The sequence below is a fragment of the Eleutherodactylus coqui genome, chromosome 5 (genome assembly GCF_035609145.1).
Source record: "Eleutherodactylus coqui strain aEleCoq1 chromosome 5, aEleCoq1.hap1, whole genome shotgun sequence".
NCBI classification, from domain to species: domain Eukaryota; kingdom Metazoa; phylum Chordata; class Amphibia; order Anura; family Eleutherodactylidae; genus Eleutherodactylus; species Eleutherodactylus coqui.
This window is the reverse complement of record NC_089841.1, coordinates 26,747,085-26,760,128: the sequence shown is the minus strand read 5'-3', so window position 1 is coordinate 26,760,128 and position 13,044 is coordinate 26,747,085. Positions and strand designations below refer to the sequence as shown.

General features: G+C 40.5%; 1 protein-coding gene across 1 annotated transcript; it reads right to left on the bottom strand.

The window, feature by feature from the left end:
- Positions 1 to 257: 257 nt before the first annotated feature.
- On the bottom strand, positions 258 to 10,481 carry LOC136627355 (oocyte zinc finger protein XlCOF7.1-like). The gene is made up of 2 exons (XM_066602369.1): positions 10,286 to 10,481; positions 258 to 3,150 (listed from the first exon to the last, which is right to left on the bottom strand). Exon 2 carries the CDS (start codon positions 2,822 to 2,824, stop codon positions 1,382 to 1,384), a length of 1,443 nt encoding a protein of 480 aa, XP_066458466.1. The 5' UTR covers positions 2,825 to 3,150; positions 10,286 to 10,481; the 3' UTR covers positions 258 to 1,381.
- Between the last annotated feature and the right edge of the window lie 2,563 nt (positions 10,482 to 13,044).

The following is a 13,044-nucleotide window of genomic DNA, read 5'->3' as shown; positions in this document are numbered from 1 at the left end:
TTTCCAGGATTATAGGAGAGAAGAGAAGTGTAGTCAGTGAGCAGAGTCCCACATCATAATGTCAGACACAAGATATGGATGCTGATTTTATGCTGGTATTCTGGTCCTCTCCAGCTAGTCACACCTGTTTGCAGTTTCTGTGGTTTTCCTGATGAGCAGCAGTGGCATCGTACCTGTATAAAATTATACAAAGCTTTCGATTATAGTAATCAGCCTCGACAAGCATCCAATGCACATTTATTTTGTCAGGTATAAAATATCAGACTTTATATATACAGGATTAAACCTTGGGGTGCACAACCCATTTAGACCAACCACCTATGCCTTAGCTGAGCTCTTAGTCATGGCTTGACAGATGTCAAGTGAGCCAAGAGTTTTATACATAAGTGGTAACTTAGAAGAGCCGGTCCGGCACAATAGTCCATATCAGGGTGCGAACATTTACATTCAATCACCACAGAAAGTGAAAATATAAATCTGAGATCGGGCGGATATTGTCAGTACAAACACATTAGATCAGATTTAGAATTCAGAGCTAACGGAACCCGGGCACACAACTCCATAATCCAGTACCAAAAGTTTTCCGTGCCAATCACCTCCCCAAGAGAGAAAATTAACCCTGTAATGCCGATAAAGTACAAAGAACCTGAAAGGCACATCACAGCATTTCATCCAAAACCATTCATTAAATACATCTATTTTATACATTATAGCCATTAGAGGGTTAATCCTGCCTCTCATGGAAGTGATTGGCACAGAAAACCTCTGCTACGTGAGTTATCGGGCAGTGTGCCCCAAGTTGTATAGTCCTGTATAAATCAAGTTTGTTTGCATATTACCGTGTGCGACTCTTCCTAGTATAATACACTATAGTGATGAGATGGAGGGGAGACGCCCTTGCTGGGCTCAGTGGTGGAATACGGTTCTTACTATTATCATCTATGAAAGGATCATTTCAAAGCCAAAAAATGTCCTAACAAACTCCACAAATCCGGGATCTGCAGTGATTCTCCCCTCACTACTTATACACATAATGGGTACCAGCTCTCCCTCATCTCCATCAGTTCTGAGGAAGCATCATCTAAAGGAAGAAGAAAGATCGGCCCAAACACAAACATGTAAGTTATACAAGTAAACTTTTATCAACAGTTAGAAACAAGTTTAGAGACGCAGTTATATGTGTCAGTGTGAAATATTCTATGTACACGGGTGATATAAAGGTGGGTTATCTGGATTATATTTGTTTCTGGATAACGGATGTTTATTGGTAATTACATACATTTCTTATTCATCACTTAATGCTCTAAATTGCTTCCCTTGACTTCTGTATGACATGTCATTTCAGTTTTTACCTTTTTTTGCATGGTTTGACAAAACAGGTTTAAAAAAATGGCTTCTCTCTGGCGTGAATTCTCTGATGTCTAACAAGATCTGATTTCTGTGTAAAACATTTCCCACATTCTGAACAAGAAAATGGCTTCTCTCCTGTGTGAAATTCTTGATGTCGAAGTAAATGTGTTTTGTGAGCAAAACATTTCCCACATTCTGAACAAGAAAACGGCTTCTCCCCTGTGTGAATTCTCTGATGTTTAACAAGGCTTGATTTCCCTGTAAACCATTTGCCACATTCTGAACAAGAAAACGGCTTCTCTCCTGTGTGACTTCTCTGATGATTAACAAGTTCTGATTTCCATGCAAAACATTTGCCACATTCTGCACAAAAAAACGGCTTATCTCCTGTGTGACTTCTCTGGTGTTTAACAATGCTTGATTTCCATGCAAAACATTTGCCACATTCTGAACAAGAAAACGGCTTATCTCCTGTGTGAGTTCTCTGATGATTAACAAGTTCTGATTTCCATGCAAAACATTTGCCACATTCTGAACAAGAAAACGGCTTATCTCCTGTGTGAGTTCTCTGATGATTAACAAGTTCTGATTTCCATGCAAAACATTTGCCACATTCTGGACAAGAAAACGGCTTATCTCCTGTGTGAGTTCTCTGATGATTAACAAGTTCTGATTTCCATGCAAAACATTTGCCACATTCTGCACAAGAAAACGGCTTCTCTCCTGTGTGAATTCTCTGATGTGTAACAAGGTTTGATTTGTTTCTAAAACATTTCTGACATTGTGAACAAGAAAATGGCATTTCTCCTGTGTGAATTCTCTGATGTGTAACAAGGCTTATTTTACGTGTAAAACATTTGCCACATTCTGAACAAGAAAACGGCTTCTCTCCTGTGTGAATTCTCTGATGTGTAACAAGGTTTGATTTGTTTCTAAAACATTTCCGACATTGTGAACAAGAAAATGGCATTTCTCCTGTGTGAATTCTCTGATGTGTAACAAGGTCTATTTTACATGTAAAACATTTGCCACATTCTGAACAAGAAAACAGATTATCTCCTGTGTGACTTCTCTGATGATTAACAAGAATTGATTTCCATGCAAAACATTTGCCACATTCTGAACAAGAAAACGGCTTCTCTCCTGTGTGACTTCTCTGATGATTAACAAGATCTGATTTCCATGCAAAACATCTGCCACATTCTGAACAAGAAAACGGCTTCTCTCCTGTGTGACTTCTCTGATGATTAACAAGGCTTGATTTCCATGCAAAACATCTGCCACATTCTGAACAAGAAAACGGATTATCTCCTGTGTGACTTCTCTGATGATTAACAAGGCTTGATTTCCATGCAAAACATTTGCCACATTCTGAACAAGAAAATGGCTTCTCTCCTGTGTGAAATTTTTGATGTTGCCGTAAAGGTGTTTTGTCAATGAAACATTTCCCACATTCTGAACTAGAAAATGGCATTTCTCCTGTGTGAATTCTCTGATGTCTAACAAGGCTTATTTTACGTGTAAAACATTTCCCACATTCTGAACATGAATACAGCTTCTCTCTTGTGTGAGCTTTTTGATGTTCTCCCCTACTGTGAAATTTTTCCTGCTTTTCGGCCTGTGATGGATCAGAAGATGGGACCTGTATAAGAGGATCAGATGATGTATCTTTGTTGTGAAGGACTGAGGAGATATCTGGGACAATGGCAGGTTCTTCATGCGTATCTTGTGTAATACCGTAATCCTCTGCTTTACCATCTGCAGATATCAGACGTCCCAATGAGCTCCCGTTACCGTCATCTGCCAAGAATAACGCTGATTATTCTTTATTACTATAAACCTTTATAAATTATGCTGATATTTTATAACATTTCAATACAAATAACAAGTCATGTTCAAAATGTAATCATCTTCTAAGGGTGCTTTTATATGGGTGCTGACACGGGTACTGACAGAGTGAGTGAGAATCATTCACTCATCGAAGTCGCTTGGTTTGCAGCTCACTTAAAGACCAAGCGATTGTCAGTGCAGAAAACATCACCAAAAACTACAGATGTGAATCAGGACTTACAAGTAACTAATTCTGCTTTTCATCAATAACATGGGGAACATGGGGGTCCCAGGGGTCAGAAAAAGGGTCATGAAAAGTAACTTGCAGCAGTGTCCTCCACAAAGCCTCGTTTTCGGTCCCCGGTAGATCTCAAGCACAAGATACAGGAATAGTATATTCCATACAGACGGAGTTCGGCCGTTTCTGCCTCAAGATTAGTTTATGTTTTTCCATAAAGAACTCATGAAATCTCCCATGAAGCCGGATGTCAGTAACACACGGCGTACAGCAAATAAGGAACTGCTCATCTATAAAACAGCTTAGTACATATAATTCTATATGCGGTCATGTCAGACCAGGGCAGGACGGGCCCCCTGTAAATTTTTACGGCCACTTAGTTTGCCCCACAACATAAGGTCGGATGGCTTCGGCCACTACTACTGCTGACAGTCTTACTGCTGTGTCCCGCTCTCTCTCACAGGCTGAAAGAGTGACCTCACTCCCCGCCTCCAGCGTTCACAGTAGTCTGAGTGACCACGCCAAGGGAAAGATGTGAGGTGACACTGTGAGCCTATGAGAGAGATGATGGGGACTATTTTCAGAACCTTGGAGGATTATAGGGACTATTTGGTGAATATGGTAGGATGATGGAGCCGCTTGGAGATAGACATGAATGATAAGGAATGCAATCTTCTAGTGTTTACAGTTTGATCTTGGTCCCATATAACTCTAGTTACACCAATGATTAGAGCATCAGAGGGAGGCACATTACTAACTGAGGCCACAGCAGTGGGCACTATAACATAGTTGGTGGGGCACTGAGAAGATCACCAGTGGATGCAGCAGCCTCATGGGGAGAGTGGGCGGAACTGATTCCTTCCTTCTGTCTGCAGCTTCAATAATCAATCACACTGTAAGTGCAAAAAACTGAAAGTCCACGATACATGAGAAAATGCTTTTCTCAGAACCCATAAAGCCTAGGGAAATGATTTGTATACTGAGGAGAATCTACCTCACCTCTATGTGTATATACTGAGGAGAATCTATCTACCCTCTATGTGTATATACTGAGGAGAATTCACATCTCTTCTATGTGTATATACTGAGGAGAATCTACCTTACCTCTATGTGTATATACTGAGGAGAATCTACCTTACCTCTATGTGTATATACTGAGGAGAATCTACCTCACCTCTATGTGTATATAAAGAGGAGAATCTACCTCAGATCTATGTGTATATACTGAGGAGAATCTACCTCACCTATATGTGTATATACTGAGGGGAATCTACCTCACCTCTATGTGTATATACTGAGGGGAATCTACCTCACCTCTATGTGTATATACTGAGGGGAATCTACCTCACCTCTATGTGTATATACAGAGGAGAATCTACCTCACATCTATGTGTATATGCTGAGGAGAATCTACCTCAGATCTATGTGTATATACTGAGGAGAATCTACCTCACCTATATGTGTATATACTGAGGGGAATCTACCTCACCTCTATGTGTATATACTGAGGAGAATCTATCTACCCTCTATGTGTATATACTGAGGAGAATTCGCATCTCTTCTATGTGTATATACTGAGGAGAATCTACCTTACCTCTATGTGTATATACTGAGGAGAATCTACCTCCCCTCTATGTGTATATACTGAGGAGAATCTACCTTACCTCTATGTGTATATACTGAGGAGAATCTACCTCACCTCTATGTGTATATAAAGAGGAGAATCTACCTCAGATCTATGTGTATATACTGAGGAGAATCTACCTCACCTCTATGTGTATATACTGAGGAGAATCTACCTCACCTCTCTGTGTATATACTGAGGAGAATCTACCTTACCTCTATGTGTATATACTGAGGAGAATCTACCTCACCTCTATGTGTATATACTGAGGAGAATTCACCTCTCTTCTATGTGTATATACCGAGGGGAATCTACCTTACCTCTATGTGTATATACTGAGGGGAATCTACCTCACCTCTATGTGTATATACTGAGGAGAATTCACGTATTTTCCATGTGTATATACTGAGGAGAATTCACCTCTCTTCTATGTGTATATACTGAGGAAAATCTACCTCACCTCTATGTGGTATACTGAGGAGAATCTACCTCACCTCTATGTGTATATACTGAGGAGAATCTACCTCACCATTATGTGTATATACTGAGGGGAATCTACCTCACCATTATGTGTATATACTGAGGGGAATCTACCTTACCTCTATGTGTATATACTGAGGAGAATCTACCTTACCTCTATGTGTATATACTGAGGAGAATCTACCTCACCTCTATGCGTATATACTGAGGAGAATCTACCTCCCCTCTATGTGTATATACCGAGGAGAATCTACCTCACCTCTATGTGTATATACTGAGGAGAATCTACCTCACCATTATGTGTATATACTGAGGGGAATCTACCTTACCTCTATGTGTATATACTGAGGAGAATCTACCTTACCTCTATGTGTATATACTGAGGAGAATCTACCTCACCTCTATGTGTATATACTGAGGAGAATTCACCTCTCTTCTATGTGTATATACTGAGGAGAATCTACCTTACCTGTATATGTATATACTGAGGAGAATCTACGTCACCTCTATGTGTATATACTGAGGGGAATCTACCTCCGTTCTATGCGTATATACTAAGGAGAATCTTCCACACCTCTTTGTGTATAAACTAAGGAGAATCTACCTCACCTCTATGTGTATATACTGAGCAGTATTTACCTCACCTCTATGTGATATACTGAGGAGAATCTACCTCACCTCTATGTGTATATACTGAGGAGAATCTACCTCACCTCTTTGTGTATATACTGAGGAGAATCTACCTCGCCTCTATAAGTAGATACTGAGGAGAATCTACCTCACCTCTCTGTGTATACACTGAGGAGAATCTACCTCACCTCTATGAGCATATGCTGAGGAGTATTTACCTTGCCTCTATGTGTATTTACTGAGGAGAATCTACCTCACCTCTATGTGTTTATAATGAGGAGAATCTAACTCACCTCTATGTGTTTATACTGAGGAGAATCTAACTCACCTCTATGTATATATACTGAGAACAATCTACCTCACCACTTTGTGTATATACTGAGGAGAATCTACCTTACCTCTATGTGTATATACTGAGGAGAATCTACCTCACCTCTATGTGTATATACTGAGGAGAATCTACCTTACCTCTATGTGTATATACTGAGGAGAATCTACCTCACCTCTATGTGTATATACAGAGCAGTATCTACCTCACCTCTATGTGTATATACTGAGGAGAATCTACCTCACCTCTATGTGTATATACTGGGGAGAATCTACCTCACCTCTATGTGTATATACTGAGAACAATCTACCTCACCTCTATGTGTATATACTGAGGAGAATCTACCTCACCTCTATGTGTATATACTGAGGAGAATCTATCTACCCTCTATGTGTATATACTGAGGGGAATCTACCTTACCTCTATGTGTATATACTGAGGAGAATCTACCTAACCTCTCTGTGTATATACTGAGGAGAATCTACCTCACCTCTATGTGTATATACTGAGGGGAGTCTACCTCCCCTCTATTTGTATATACTGAGGAGAATCAACCTCACCTCTATGTGTATATACTGAGAACAATCTACCTCACCTCTATGTGTATATACTGAGGAGAATGTACCTCACCTCTATATGTATATACTGAGGAGAATCTACCTCACCTCTATATGTATATACTGAGGGGAATCTACCTCACCTCTATGTGTATATACTGAGAACAATCTACCTCACCTCTATGTGTATATACTGAGGGGAATCTACCTCACCTCTATGTGTATATACAGAGCAGTATCTACCTCACCTCTATGTGTATATACTGAGGGGAATCTACCTCACCTCTATGTGTATATACAGAGCAGTATCTACCTCATCTTTATGTGTATATACTGAGGAGAATCTACCTCACCTCTATGTGTATATAGTGAGAACAATCTACCTCACCTCTATGTGTATATACTGAGGGGAATCTGCCTCACCTCTATGTGTAAATACTGACAACAATCTACCTCACCTCTATGTGTATATACTGAGGGGAATCTACCTCACCTCTATGTGTATACACTGGGGAGAATCTACCTCACCTCTATGTGTATATACAGAGCAGTATCTATCTCACCTCTATGTGTATATACTGAGGAGAATCTACCTTACCTCTATGTGTATATACACTGAGAAGAATTCACCTCTCTTCTATGTATATATACTGAGGAGAATCTACCTTACCTCTATGTGTATATACTGAGGAGAATCTACCTCACCTCTATGTGTATATACTGAGGGGAATCTACCTTACCTCTATGTATATATACTGAGCAGTATCTACCTCACCTCCATGCGTATATACCAAGGAGAATCTACCTCACCTCTGTGTGTATATACTGAGGAGAATCTACCTCACCTCTGTGTGTATATACTGAGGAGAATTCACCTCTCTTCTATGTGTATATACTGAGGAGAATCTACCTTACCTCTTTGTGTATATGCTGAGGAGTATTAACCTTGCCTCTATGTGTATTTACTGAGGAGAATCTACCTCACCTCTATGTGTATATGCTGAGGAGTACTTACCTTGCCTCTATGTGTATATACTGAGGGGAATTTACCTCACCTCTATGTGTATATACTGAGGGGAATTCACCTCTCTTCTATGTGTATATACTGAGGAGAATCTACCTCACCTCTATGTGGTATACTGAGGAGAATCTACCTCACCTCTATGTGTATATACTGAGGAGAATCTACCTTACCTCTATGTGTATATGCTGAGGAGTATTTACCTTGATTCTATGTGTATATACTGAGGAGAATCTACCTTACCTCAATGTGTATATGCTGAGGAGTATTTACCTTGCCTCTATGTGTATATACTGAGGAGAATCTACCTCACCTTTATGTGTATATACTGAGGAGAATTCACCTCTCTTCTATGTGTATATACTGAGGAGAATCTACCTTACCTCTATGTGTATATACTGAGGAGAATCTACCTCACCTCTATGTTTATATACTGAGGAGAATTCACCTCTCTTCTATGTGTATATGCTGAGGAGTATTTACATCGCCTCAATGTGTATATACTGAAGAGAATCTACTTTACCTATTTGTGTATATACTGAGGAGAATCTATCTTACCTCTATGTGTATATACTGAGGAGAATCTACCTTACCTCTATGTGTATATACTGAGGAGAATCTACCTTACCTCTATGTGTATATACTGAGGAGAATCCACCTTACCTCTATGTGTATATACGGAGGAGATTCTACCTCACCTCTATGTGTATATACTGAGGGGAATCTACGTTACCTCTTTGTGCATATACTGAGCAGTATCTACCTCACCTCTATGCGTATATACTGAGGAGAATATACCTCACCTCTATATGTATATACTGAGGAGAATCTACTTCGCCTCTATGTGTAGATACTGAGGAGAATCTACCTCGCCTCTATGTGTATATACTGAGGAGAATCTACCTCACCTATATGTGTATATACTGAGGAGAATCTACCTCACTTCTATGTGTATATACTTAGAAGAATTCACCTCTCTTCTATGTGTATATACTGAGGAGAATCTACCTTACCTCTATGTGTATATACTGAGGAGAATCTACCTCACCTCTATGTGTATATACTGAGGAGAATCTACCTCACCTCTATGTGTATATACTGAGGAGAATTCACCTCTTTTCTATGTGTATATACTGAGGAGTATTTACCTCCCCTCTATGTGTATATACACTGAGGAGAATTCACCTTTCTTTTGTGTATATATACTAAGGAGAATCTACCTCACCTCTTTATGTATATACTGAGAAGAATCTACCTCACCTCTATGTGTATATACTGAGGAGAATCCAACTTACCTCTATGTGTATATGCTGATGAGTATTTACCTCGCCTCTAGGTGTATATACTGAGGAGAATCTACCTCACTTTTATGTGTTTATAGTGAGGAGAATCTACCTCACCTCAATGTGTATATACTGAGGAGAATCTACCTCACCTCTGTGTGTATATACTGAGGAGAATCAACCTCACCTCTATGTGTATATACTGAGGAGAATCTACCTCGCCTTTATGTGCATATACTGAGGAGAATCTACCTCACCTCTATGTGTATATACTGAGGAGAATCTACCTAACCTCTCTGTGTATATACTGAGGAGAATCTACCTAACCTCTCTGTGTATATACTGAGGAGAATCTACCTCACCTCTATGTGTATATACTGAGGAGAATCTACCTCACACATCCCTGAGCGGACATACTAATGAAGGTTCAATTATCAGCTAATCAATGATTTTCAGCTTTACCTTCCTCCATATTACCGAGGACATGACCAGCCGGCCTACGTACATCAGCCATCATACTAAAGATCATTTGTTCCCATAGCAGTGATTCTTGTCCCATTTAAAACAAAAAGTAATCCAGCAGTGATTGACCTGCCTACCGATCAGCGCTGGTTACATCAGATCAGAGTTGGTCAGTGTAAAAGGACCCTCAGTCCCAGTACTGCAAAACCATTTCTCCTTCATCAGTATAGATACCATATAATGAATAGTAGTTCCCGCTCACATAGGTGTTTTTCATGTCCGTGCAGTAAATGCCCATCATGTGATATCACCTATAACGATATCACATGTCATCCATATTTAGTTTGTACTCCGGATGAATGGGGGAATATACAGCGAAAACTGACAGATCCCAGAGCTTATAAATCTACATGACTATCTGCAGCCACTGACCGAGGAGAATCTGTGACTCTTCTCTGCTGTATTTAGTGGTTACTACTCACCTGGGCGGTTACCTGTAGGAATCCCCTCTTTACACCGCTGATCACCCCTCACATTTGTCTCTGTAGTATTAATATCGGTCAGATCTTCATCCTGATACAAAAGCTGTGAGACAAATATTGTAAAAGTCAGCAGACGGTTGGAGAAGTCGTGTGGAAGGTTTTACATGACCTGAAAAGATCATTAATCATCATGACGACCAAAAATGACCTGACAGGAGTAGTTATCAGAGTCAACTCAAACTGGGTGCACTTTTTAGGCTACAATAGCTTCTTAAAGGGATTCTGTCAGCAGGTTCATGAGGCTTGGCTTGGAGCTAGGCTCTGAGTCACGGAGGGGGTCATGCTGGCTTTTTCCTCCCACATCCTGCAGACTGACAGCTCTCTCCCCTTCTGTGTATACGAAGAGAGCCATCACTCTGTATGCTGCAGGCGGGGAAAAGCCAGCACAGCCCCCTCCGTGACTCAGAGCTCAACTCCAAGCCAAACTTCATGAAACTGGTGATAGAAGCCCTTTCATTCTATAAATGTTTGTATTGTGTAGCTGTATTTGATTCTACATGATAATAATGTGCTTCACACTACTGCATTATATAACGGCCGTCCCTTTACAACAAAGTAACCGCAGGATAACAAATGCCTGTTTTCAGAATTAAGTGCGTTTGTCTTCCTGATTATCTGACAAGTGGATTTACTTTTTTTCTTACCTGTACTGACATTTATCTGGAATTTACACCCAGATGTCTTGGTTTACTGGGTTATCGGACAAGCAATTCAGTTATGTTTTTATACGGACACTGTTCCTAATATTAATTAGGACTCACAGGTGTAACGGTTATGATTATCTGAATGTACAGAGACAATATATGTCACCATTACAGACTAAATGGGAAACTACTGGTTAACACTGATGTGAGGGTATATGTATATATTGCCATATGTTTTTTATGCTTTATACCTATATGCAAGTTCTATTCAATTCCAAATGAGAAAAAACTTAATTTGTCGCCTTAACATCAGATATTCCTGAGGCCTTGCAAGGCGAAGACAAGATGTTTCTAAAAATTCAGAGAAGATACAGAACCAGACACAAGGCCGCGTGCCTGGCCGTTTTCCCAGAAGCGCTGTATCAAGATGAGACCGTTCCACTATGCATCTGAACTTTCACTGTCTCAGGCCGGAAATCCAGACTTCCCATATATGGTTATGCTGTGAATTTCAGCCAATGAGCCCATCACCCATTTCTGGTGATGGGACAAAAGGGTATAAGATCTCATGTAATCTGTAATAAAGCCCGGCAGAGCGCAGCCATGTCCCCGTGTGAGGAACGATACCAGACCTCTGTGTGGTGTTTCTTTCTTTACCGCCGGCAGCGGGGCAAGTGGGGTGGGCCTGATTGGTGCTGTACGTAAGAAATTTCTTTGATAAAATGGCGCCCCCGAAAGTGGGGCGGTAAAGCCGGAGTCTACAGCGCAATTCACCCGGATCCACGCCACAGTGAAGCCGTCCTGCTGCAAACCGAGCCTGATCAACTCACAGAACTCCAGGTAAGACCGGCATATATTTATGTTGTGTTTTACACTGCGAGTCTTGCAGCAGGACTGACTATCTGTGTTTTGTGACCGGACGGGTTGGGTTAAGAGTTCTACACGGTAACTCGTGTGGGCTTCGGGTTTGCCGTCACGGACCACGGACCGTGATATGCGCACCAATCGGTCACCCAGAAACTAGTCTGTAGTCTATTTGTTGTTGAAGTCCGTAGTGTTTTAATAATAGTGGAGATTGTTTGTTGTATCTGCAGAATTTTTTTTCTTTTACTTTTCATTTTGTCTCATAGAAGAAGGGACCCTCGATTTTAGTTTAGTTAATTGTTAATGGTTTAGCTGAGGAGGAGATGCACTCTATGAGTTAGGTCTCATAGAAGAAGGGACCCTCGATTTTTAGTTGTTGATAGTTTAGCTGAGGAGGAGACGCACTCTACGAGATAGGCTTCATAGGAAAAGGGACTCTCGGTTGTTTTGCCTTATATATGGGGCTAACGATTTGATTTCAGAGAGATGCATTCTGTGAGGTTGGTTCCATAGAAGAAGATGCCTTCGGTTGTTTTGCCAATATAAAAGGGGCTGACAATTTGGTTTAAGAAGGATGCACTCTATGGAGCGTGTTATTATTATTATTGTTGTTGTTCTAATATGCGTAAGATCTTATTAAAGAAGACAGAGCCCCTCAAGGGCCGCCGCCGTGCGGATGAATTTGTAAACTGTAAGAAAACTCTAATGAAAATGTGTGACATCGACCCGCACGGTAGATTACAAAAAATGGTGTCTGGGAGGAGGTCTTTAGGACCAAGAAGCGTGTGCTAGAAAGTGCTGGAGTGAGTGAGGAGGAGAGAGAGACAGTCAGAGAAAGTTAAATATGTACACGTATTAAGAAAGTATCCGTAAGTGAAATGTTGGAAAGTACAGTAAGTGATCTGGAGGTTGTCAGGAGAGTGTCTATAAAGGTTACATTGGCAGTTAGGTACGGAGAGAAATATGGTCGAGAAGAAAGTTACAAAGCATGTGATTTGTTGGCAGAGAGAGAGAGGAAAAGGTGTATAATATGTATAATCCATACTAGGTGGATATATATGTGTATATATGTATATACTGTATGTGCAAATAGTTAACTGAGCTTGCTGTTAGAGGAGAAGGCTTGTTTACTTAAAGCTGCAAATGTCTGTGTAGCCTTTCAAGGTTAAGCGATAACAAAGCGAGAGAAAA